General features: G+C 35.1%; 1 protein-coding gene across 1 annotated transcript; it reads left to right on the forward strand.

Moving 5' to 3' along the window:
• The first annotated feature begins 3,622 nt into the window (after positions 1 to 3,622).
• LOC131065914 (uncharacterized) lies at positions 3,623 to 7,279 on the forward strand. The gene is made up of 4 exons (XM_058000519.2): positions 3,623 to 3,930; positions 4,255 to 5,041; positions 6,918 to 6,995; positions 7,105 to 7,279. Exons 2-4 carry the CDS (start codon positions 4,469 to 4,471, stop codon positions 7,150 to 7,152), a joined length of 699 nt encoding a protein of 232 aa, XP_057856502.1. The 5' UTR covers positions 3,623 to 3,930; positions 4,255 to 4,468; the 3' UTR covers positions 7,153 to 7,279.
• Positions 7,280 to 11,577: the final 4,298 nt, after the last annotated feature.

The raw sequence follows: 11,577 nt of genomic DNA on the forward strand, positions 1-11,577 counted from the left end.
GTGATCATTGAAGAAAGAATCCTATGACCTGCATAAGATAACCAAATCCACTTGAGATTGACACTAATTAAGGAGCGTACTATGTCGGTAGATTGTCAATTGTACCACCTAGTAGTAGATGGTTATAGCCAGTTGCATGCAGGCGAGAGATACCCCACATTGGTCTAAGGTGTTGGATAGATTCCGCCAAGAGCATGTAGGCTTAAGGGCATGTTGTATGTTGGAAATGGATGTCCTTGTTGCTTAGTTGTCTGATGTATTGCATGGAAGAGAATTTCTAATAAAGAATAGGTAGATAAGAATTGGACCAATCTCCATATAATTTTGCATATATCTTGTCATGGAAATGGTATTCTTGACCATGTAGGTATGGGGACAGACACTCGGTGTAACATGGGATACATCAAATCTTATTCTCACTTGCTTGTTGGTGTAGAAGACTAGGCAAAATAATATGACCCACGATGTAGTCCATTGTGCATCGATTTTCCTTTTATCTCGGATGCACTATGGGAAAGTGATAGTTAGTCGTTATGGATATGTTTGTCTCTCACTATGTATATGCTAGTCATTGTTTATGTGACATATGCTAGAGCTAGTCATTGAGTGTGTGATGTATGCTAGAGCTAGTCATTATATATATGATGTATGCTAGAGCTAGTCTCTATGTGTGTCATATGTATGACCTAGGCACCATTTGTTTATGAGATGTGTGCTTGAGTCACTCTTTATGGAATTGGGAATATTGGAAAGATATGGGCCCTGTGTGATTGTGTATGTTTGTACAGTACTAGATGGCCAATGGTTTTCTTCTATTGAAATGTACTAAGTCAATTCATTGCATGAAATTAATAATTAAGATTAAAGAGAGCTCAAGGATCTGATACAAGAGGAGAGAAAGATATCCCTCAAACACTCTAGGTGAACTACGAAGCCTATAAATTCCCTCAAAGGGATACATAGGTAGGGTCATTAGGAATGAACCCTCGAGGCATACATCTAGGTCTAGAGATGACCTTGACCTCAAGAGCTTACCACCTTAAACAATAAGCATAAGTAGTGGAATGGAGTTGTCACCACTATGGTGATTGAAGAAATTATCAAATTGACACTTCTAAGCTAGAATAAGAAGCTTGGTTGGTTGAGTTGGTACATGTAAAAAAGGGAAAAACAAATAGTGTGGGGTGGATATTACATTGATTTTCTTGGCACTCCAATTTGTGCATCATTTCTTATGGTTTTAACAATTTGCTTGTTTGATTTAAGCCTTTTCAAAAGCTTCAACAATTTAATTCAATTGAAAATGTATGTATGCCAAGAATTGATAGATTTCTAAATCTATCATTTGTGCATATGTCCCCATGGATTAGAAAAGTGACTGACCCTTAAATATTTATGTTTGGTTGTTTATATTGTAGCTCAAGAGCTAGAATTGTCAACATTTGTCATTGGTGAAGGATGAATAGTAGCCAACTGGCATAAATGTTTCTTCAGGGGTTTCACTTTTCTTCCTTATTTTTTGGTTTGAGCTACAACAAACTAAATTGATTTTTGGTCAAATGTTTGTGATTTAACCTAAGAAATAATTCAAATAAACTAATTTAGTGTTTGTAATATGGAAGATTAGTGCTAAAGCCTTGGAAGTATAGGCGAGTCTCAAATTTTATTGTTTTTCAAACTTATTTTAATTTGAGGTTCAATTTAGAAAAGTCAAAAAAAGAAATTGAATTTTCAAGAATTAATACTTGGAAATCTTTAGTTTCGAATGAAGAAGGAGAAAGACAATGGCAGCCAACCATAGTATATCTCCTTTACCATAGGATATTGCATAAACAAGTTTAATGTAAGGAAATTTGACCTAACCTCTACTATATATCTTAAAGACTGTCCCTTTCTTATATAAAGTTTTGTGCCTTATAAATAATTTTTTAAAGAGTGTTAAATCTATTAGAATTCATTAAAACTGTTTAAATGAATTGTGACACCCCTCACCATTGTGTTTGATCAATTTTACTAAACATACAACAAACTATTATCATTGGACCTATACTAGTCTATTTACTTTACTAGTGGTTTGGGAGATGATTTTAATGAGATTGGGATGTAAACCACTATGACTATCACTAGTGGTTTGGGAGATGATTTTAATGACATTGGGATGTAAACCACCATGACTATCTTAGAATGAGAAAGAGATAACTCAACATATTGAAGATCTCTAAGAATGAGAAAGACCCATGTTATTCAACCATAATATATCTCTTTTTCCAATGATTTTGGAGATGATTTTAGTGAGACTGACATGTTAAGTACCATAGTTATATTTGGCACCATTAGTGGAGTATTAACGTGAAAATAGAATTTATGTATACAATTATTATCATAAGTCCTCTTTTGACATTTTGCATACGCTTTTCCTCAAATGTGATTACAACATGGACATAAAAGAAAGGTCCTACCCCAAGGATTTTGTTCATGCACATAGATGATGTTTTATGGAGTTTTGATGAATGTGTTTATTATTTAAAATTGCGAGCCTATAAGGTGGTTCTTTTTCATATTTTATGGACACATTTTTTTATCAATGATTAAATTTATTTCAAATGCTATTCACCACCTAGCCTAGGAGAAAAAAGTTACATGCTTAAATAAAGAGAATGTGTGTCATGCATCAACACATTTTTCCATGCCATGAGAACAGATGATCTACTTCAACATGAGAAAAACATTTTGCTTATTTGTCTATTTACTACAACAAATAATGCTTTCGTAATAATACAAAAACTTGTTGTTGTTAGGAAGGTTTATAACAAAGAACCCTTTGCTTAGGTACACTTGGTAGGTAGATGGTCATACAGAAGGGGCTAAGCCACAAGAAACCTTATATGTGATGCAATATCCTCAACATATATTTATGAAAGATAATAAATTTGTGTTACTATGTATGGCCCTATATAGACATTTGAATTTGTATTGAATCAATTTTTTAGTTGGAAACCAGTTGTGAGCTTAACAACTTACCTTAAGGTAGGTCCCATTTCACTTTTTAACATGCACTACTAAAAAAGTTTAGGACACATTTGATTCTAAACAATGAGGCCTTACATCTAAGTATTAGTTTTGTGGACATTTGTTGCATAATATTTTTATGACATGGAAGGACTTATTAGAAATAAGTTTTTTTTAACTATGACATGTTAAGACCATGTCAATGCTCATTATAAAAATAATTTATTTTCTTAAGATCTATAAATTATACACTTATATACCTTATATAAATTCATATTTATAAATTGATGTTGACCTCTATGTTTATGGATTTGTACAAATTAATTGAAAGAATATAATTTAACTAATTTTCAAATGTAAACTTTATTTACACTGAATTATATTAGCTTATTTTCATCTAGAATTAGATTTTCATTAATATTTGTTTATTAACTACCCTTTAACAGAATATATTTTGATATATCAAATTATTTAGGTTAATCTGTATATTTTTTAATTAACATTCCCAACTCTAATAACATACTTTCCATCCGCCACCGCCACCGCCACCGTTGATTCGTTTAGTATTGGATTTAGAGAATTTCCTAGGGAGATAAATATTAAAGAGAGTAAAAAAAATTTAAATTTCATTGCAGGGCGTGAGGTAAAAATAGGAAGAAAATCTGAATACTCTCCAACTATTGATGAATGCTGAATAATTCTTGAATTTTCTTACCTAGATTTCATTGCAGGCCGAAAATCCGAATGCAGAGTGTTAAAAATCCGGGAAAAATTTACTGGTGAAGGCGTCAGCCTATGTAGATTCGGTGCTTAGGATCTTCTTATGCACGTTCAGGGATTCCAAAGAGCCAAATCTTGTAACATTTGGCCCACTATTTGAATCTTTCTGATAAAGAATTCACCCAACTGCTAAAAGCTACGGTATGCTTCCGCTGTCGATACTTTTTCCATTCAATCTGGTTATCTTTTGGCGAATTTTGGCCAGACAATTAACCAGTCCTAGCTTGTTAAACAACATTTGAGTTTTGGTTTTGGTATTTTTTGTAAGGTTTTGGTTAGCAGTCCTTATGTGAGTTTAAGTTGAGGATTTTGTTGAGTAGATTTTCTTTTGCTGTCAGAAACCTTGTTAGGGCGATAAAATTTGTTTCTGCTGGTTTACAGGCGAATGAATTTGTTAAAAATCCTCGTGAAATATTGACAGGGAAATATCAATTTAGAGTTAATGGAATTTGGTATTTTGCGCAGAATGGAGGATTTGGAGAGCTTTTGGTCACTTTTTGGCTGTAAACCTTGGGATTAAGGACTTTCTTGCGCAACTTGTATAAATTCTCGGGTTTCTGCCTCATGCCTGCGGATTCAAGATTTTTGTCATCGATTTTACTGTTTCTCTTAAGGATTTGAGAGTTTCGTTTTTCGCTTTCAGAAATCTGAATGATATTGCTGCTTATTTAAAGTGGAGATGCCGACAACATTAAAGAACCCAATTTCTTGTGCTGAGTTTTTTCAATGGGGAGTCCGCAAGCGTGCCGGAAGGAGGAAGCCACAAGTAAAGAAGGACGAGAAGATTATGGAGAACAAATCCACCATTTGTTTGGATAGTCTTGCTGCTGCAAGGATAATCCCCTGTTTCCAACAAGAACAGTGTCTTCAAATCCCCTGTTTCCCACAAGAACAGTGTCTTCAAATCCCCTGTTCCCCACAAGTACAGTGTCATCAAATCCAATCAGGCCTTGATAAGATGATAGCACTGCCCTCCAATAAAAGCTTTCATTCCCTGCCATCTGCTCCAGAAGGAAGTAGCAGATCACAGCACCGGATGAATAATATAATGTGCACCAGCAGCAGCAATAATACAGAGGGAGGGAACACTATGCAAGACAACAAGCCCTTGAATCTGGACACTTTTGTTTGGCCAAAATTGAGCCTAAGCCTATCCCTCACAGAGAAAGAGGAAGATTTCCAGGCAATAAAGGGCTCAAAGTTGCCATTGAGACCCAAAAAGCGTCTCAAGTGTATTCAGAAGGCAATAGATGTGAGTGTTTATCTTGTGCTTTTCTTGTCTTTTATTTCTATATTTTTTTTGAATCCATCTTGTGCTTTTCTTGTCTTTTATATTTATTTTTTTGTTTGAATCCTCAAGGTGACAAAGATACAACAGAGAATATAAGAACATTTGTGTTATTCCAAGTCGCTAGCTTCGATCTATTATTTTTACTGCAAATTAAACTTAAGGAATCCTTTGCAGAAAAGTAGTTGTCACTGGAATCTGAATTTGTCATGTATAGAATGTCTTTTAAAGGAGGTTCTGCCTAAATCATTATTTAATATCTTTGTTAGAAATTATCACAAAGTTCAAATTAAACACAGGCTTGATTTTGGCTATAAATCTATCAAGTGTACACCCTTTCCTTCGTTCAATAATATCTTCTGGCATCTCCTAAGCCGTAGTCGCTTGCTTCTGGAAAGGATTCCTGGTTTGGATTTTGGGCTGTTCCAGTTAATTAATGATTTAAGATTTTCACAATCCATACCGTAAATCAATGCTTTCTGATTATATTATTTGAGTCACTTGCAAGTGCCCTCTAATATTTTTGCTTGCATTACGAGTGAGATCAAGGGTTTGGCAGCAATCAGTGCCTTCGTTTTTTTCATTTCCTTGTATGTCTGGTTCTAACTGTTGTGTCCTTTTTTTCTTGCCCTTTATTTTAATGGGATGACAAATTAAAAATTCCTCTATTGTTTTAAATTTTGAAAATTTCCAAAGGTTGCTTGTGCTTGTTTCTAGTCAATTGTGTTCATATCCAATGAGCTTACTCTCCTTGATGAGAGAAGGATAAACATTATGTCATGCAGAAGGGATTTTTTTCAATATGGATAAAAATTTATTAATCAAAAGGAGCAAATTACAGAAATAAGGTCAAACGGTCAATAAAGAATCAGAAGTTACATAACCCTATCAGCCAGCACAAACTGGTCTAACAAATTTGAATAGTTCGCAGGTAATTGATCCCAATTCCAAATATTCCAATCCTGCATATGATCAGAGGCCCAATCGACCAAACAATCCACCACTAAATTCCACTCACGAGGATATGAGAGAATACAACTGAAGCTAAGGATCTACTTAGTCTGAGTATCTGTTTGATAACAATGGCCAAATGTCAATTCACATCATCCACCCATTGAACCTTCAGCAGATTCACCACCACTTGAGAATCATATTCCCAAATAATCCTCCACCAACCCAAGACACACTCCCATTCCAAAGCATACAGAATGGCTAGAGCTTCCATATAATTGTTCGTATAAAAGTCTTTATAGATAGAAAAGAAAAACTACACATTCCCAGCATGACCAAGATTCCCCTAGAAGATCTATCAGTATTAATTTTCAAAACCCCCTGAAGAAATGGACACCCTCGACCAATCCTATTAATCTTGCTAGCCAACTGTTCACCTCTGTTCCGTCAGGATAACTTACAGGCATCCCCCTCACCCTGAAAATCAAAACGACTGGAAACAAGAGCATCTGTTGGATCCATAGCAACTGAAAGGTCGCACTTAGCTGAAACTATTTTCTGAATCGAAAGCATAATTTTCCCTGCTGAGAAATTGCTTTATTACCCTTTCTAGAATACACCTTTTAAAGATAATTTTAGATGTCCTTTAAACTTTGTCTATGAACCAATTTTTTTTTAAAATTTAACTGTGCTTTGAAGCTAAATTACATACTGTTTTCATTTGGACACCAAAGATTATGGATCTTTCTAGATTCTTAGACAGCCCTTTTATTTGGAATCATCTTACAATGAGTGCATGTCATGTTTGACTGTTATTGATGATTAAAGAATAATAGTTGTCAGTAATTGAAGCACTTTCATATATTGTAAATTGCATGCTTGTTTGCAGAATCTTACTCCTGGATTTTGGCTTAGCGATGTTTCTCAAGAACGGTATGAAGCCAGGGAAAATAAATCCACAAGAAAGGTAATTTGTCAGTTATTGCATCAGCTGTTTCTTACTGAGTGGATGCCAATTTCTGTTTCAAAACTTTTCCGTTTCTTGCCCTAACAACTGAAATATGTAATTGATACAGAGACCGAGGGGTTTGAAAGCTATGCAAGTAGGTAGTGACTTGGAATAAGCAGGCTGTTCCATCTCAACTGTACTTGCAAAGACTGTCTATTTCAATTTATGTATCATAAACCACATTGGTTTGTCAGGTGAAACTGGAGATCACCTATTCAATTTGTCTTGTACATGACCGGGAATTGCAATGACCGGGAATTGCAAACCAAGACGAGAAATCTTGAGGAACTCTTGATTGGTTTGCAACGTATGTGAAATCAAAAGAAATGTATAGAAATCAACACTAACAGTTATGATGGATATAATTTTCTGACTTCCACTACAATCCCAAAGCGTTATTTATTGTTCCAATTCTTTATTTGTATTGACACATTGCAATTGTTTCAATCTTCGGGAATTCCTCATAAGGATAAATTTGAAAGCATTTGTATGAATTTTTACTTTTATAAACTTGCTCAGTATTAGTAATTCTTGATACCTATCTGGTTAAGTTGTTTAGAACTTGTTCCTCTCTTATTTCATTTCTGGTGTCATCTTTTTCATTGTGAGAGCACTGACAAACTATAGAAGGATATAACAACTAACTGAATTCCATGTTAACAAGTGCATTTGAAGCTGGTGAGGATTTGTCTGGCTGCACAAATAGTTATTTTATTGATGAACATGAGATGATCAAACATTTCATAGTCACATTTTTATTCACAATAAGCTGTTAAGTCATCTCTTGGTGTTGCTAGCTTTCTTTTGTACGTTGCCAATTGTTTGATGTAGGTTGCTGAATTATATTTTGATAACACGGATGACGCTTTACTGCACTGTCAATGGCAATTTGAATGCCTAAGTTACTTCATACCTCCCGAAAAAATTGAAGTCCATATTAGCATGTTTATAGTTTTGGGTGTAGCTTTCTTTTGTACGTTGCCAATTGTTTGATGTAGGTTGCTGAATTATATTTTGATAACACGGATGATGCTTTACTGCACTGTCAATGGCAATTTGAATGCCTAAGTTACTTCATACCTCCCGAAAAAATTGAAGTCCATATTAGCATGTTTATAGTTTTGGGTGTCAGTGATGACTAGAATGTTCCTTAAGCTGCATCGTGCATCAATAAAAGATTAAGCAAAATAGATTCTTGCTGATTAGAATAAAGGCTAAACCACCCCCCCCCAAAAAAAAAAAGAGAAAAAAAAAAAACACAGTTTTAACTTTTAACCACCATGAGCAAACTAAAGAGATTTCTGTCAGCCTCTTCAGACTAGAAAGTTTTTGTCTATACAAAACACAAAAAAGAAAAAAAAAAAAAAGAAAGAGCATATCTCTCAATTTTTAATTAAAAAGAACCAGCAACATGTTTATGCATCGTGCATTGTTATTTTGCTTTGATGATAATAAATTTTATAGTATCATTTTGTAAATCTAGTATGTGAATCGATTTCTAATCTTTTGGATAGAAGACAGTATTCTATTTATATGATATTCTTATTTCAAGTATATCATAATTGTTGGTATCAATTGAACCTTTTCTGAATTATTTAAAATGTGAGATACTTGCCTGATAAAAAAATATGGATTGATGATTATTAGTTACTGGCAGAATGTTTTATTTTGATTTCTAATGCGTATTGACCTGATTTTCTTTTTACTCCAATTTGTGCATCATATCTAATAGTTTTAATAGTTCTTTTGTTTGATTTAAGCTTTTCCAAAAGCTTTAACAATTAGAATCCAGTTGAAAATGGATGTATTAGAGTTCCAAATCTGTCATCTGTTGCATATTTCCCCATGGTTTAGAAAATTGACTAATATAAGATGTTGATTTATTAATTAAACTTATGTTTGGCTGATTATCTTACTGCTCAAGAGCTACAACTCTTAACATTAGTTATTGGTGATGGATGAATAGCAGTCAACTGGCCTAAATTCTTTTTTGGGTGTTCCATTTTTCATTCTTAATTGTTGGTTTGAGCTACAACATATTGATTTGAGTTTTGTCAGATTTATGATCTAACTTAATAAATAATTCAAATAGCTTACATTTGTTTCTATAATCATGTTTAGCTTTCAATTCATTTCATCAGTAGTCCTGAATTTATATTGGAATAATTTTTTTCTAAAATTAAAATCAGAAAACGACATATATTATGCTAATTGATTAGATTTAGTGTATGTAAGATAGAAGATCGGTGCTTTAAGCCTCGGAAATATCAGAAAACCATCTTGAATTCCCAAATTTTATAGTTTTTTATACTTATTTCAATTTGAGATTCAGTTTTGAGAAGACCAAAAACGAAATTGAATTTTGAATTATTCAAAATATTAAAGAATTCTTAGAATGAGAAAAACTTGTGGTAGGCAACCACATAGTATATCTCCTGTACAGTGATTTAGTTGGACCGAGATGTAAATCACCATGATTGTCTTTGGCACCATCACTAGAATATTAAGGTGAAAATAGACTTACGTATACAATTTAATATCCATGATCTTCTGACATTTATTTTGCTTAAGTATTTCCTCAAATGTGATCACAACACAAACATAAGAAAAAGGACTTGGCCCAAGGATTTTTGTTCATGGATAGAGATGGGTGTTTTATGAATGTGTTTACCATTTAAAATTATGAACCCATGAAGTGGTTTCTCATATTTTGTAGACATGAATGTTTGTTGGCAATTTTATGTAATATCCACCCTTAGGCCACCACACACACACACACACACACACACATATATATAACATCGATTAACAACTTCATCGACCAAGCTACCTCAATCTCAATCATAATCGTTGGTATCTAACTCCTTCAATCTTCACGGTGGGGACAACTCAACAACACAATATATATTTATATACTTACGATTGAAGTATTAGCCTCCCATAATCAGGGTCATCCATTGACCCAAACATTGGCCTTGAAGATTCATGCCTAATGACCCAACCTACTTATCCTCTCGTGGAAAGTTAGAGGCTCTCGGTTCTCACCCAGGAGATTACTCTCTCCTCTTGATGAGATCTTGATCTCAGTCTAATCCTAGCAATTAATTTAGCAAACCTATTAACTTAGCCTCATTGCAAGGAGAGATACACATTGCCATCAAGTGTTGGTTCCATATCCAAGAGTACCTGATAGTTGGTGTTCATTGTGGACATATACACACAAGGGTCATAACACATCTTCTACACGATGATTATCACAATCACATATACACAAGGAAATATTTCCTAGACATTACAAGTTCACATGATGGCTAGCTCCAACATACATCACATACCTAATGAGTAGCTCACACATACATCACATAAACATTAGTGATTTTCTCATATAGGCATTACAGATGACGATGATTGTCTCATATATATACATCATAAGATATAAGTGATTGGCTCATTTACAAGCTTCATAGATAAGTGACTGGTTCATATGCATGCATCACAAGTTGATAGTGATTGGCTCATGTACATGCAACAATAGATAATAGTTATTGACTCAAGTACATACACCACATATAATAGCGATTGGCTCCTATAGGAATCACAGAGACAACACGACCGACTCATCCTCAATGACTAACTATCTCTTGTCCATAGTGCATCCTAGATAGAGAAGGAATGTCGGTGCACTGCGCACTACACTGTGGGTCCCATTCTTCTCCCTGGTCATTTGCACCAATGGATTTAGGTAGAGGATTCAATGCATCCCATACTACACCATGGGTCCATCCTCAACCCAATAGGGTCAAGTATGCCATCAAAAAACCGGGAAGAGGATTCAATGCATCCCATACTACACCATGGGTCCATCCTCAACCCAATAGGGTCAAGTATACCATCAAATAATTGGGAAGAGGATTTGGTGCATCCCATACTATACCGCAGGTCCATCCTTAGTCCCAAGGATTTCCACAAGCAGTAAACCAACCTAACCCGCTAGATTCTGACTCAATCACCTATAGGCCACTGATGACAAGTTTGTCCAACCAGGAAGAAGTAGCTTCCGACATATACCCCTTAGTGACCTTAGGGATATTGTCAGCTATCTGCTTTTCAGTCCTAGGTAACACTCGACATCGATCAACCCCATGCAAGGTGACTGCCAATGAACCCTCCTAATACAACGGTTAGCTCCAGTTAATGCTACCCACATGGTAAGGCAACTACCCGTGCAACCGTTATCGTATGAAATCCCGAATAGCCCTTAGCAATCCTTCACCTCCGTGAACCCAGTGAGTGTTGGCTAATTCAACATTACAACAGTAGCTCTAGCCTCTGACATTGGCACGGTCCAGTGAATTGACCTGCTATCTGTTACCGCATCATGTCTAGGGTAGTCTAGGCAACGTCACCTCCATGAACCAGGTGATTGTCGACTAATCCCTTGCAGTAGCCCAGACATCGATCATTGGCACAGTCCAACGACTGCCCGCCTCTACATAAATATCCTGTCGGTTCACTCTTGTGGGGGTCATACACATCAAGA

Source organism: Cryptomeria japonica, chromosome 2, assembly GCF_030272615.1.
Source record: "Cryptomeria japonica chromosome 2, Sugi_1.0, whole genome shotgun sequence".
Lineage (NCBI taxonomy): Eukaryota > Viridiplantae > Streptophyta > Pinopsida > Cupressales > Cupressaceae > Cryptomeria > Cryptomeria japonica.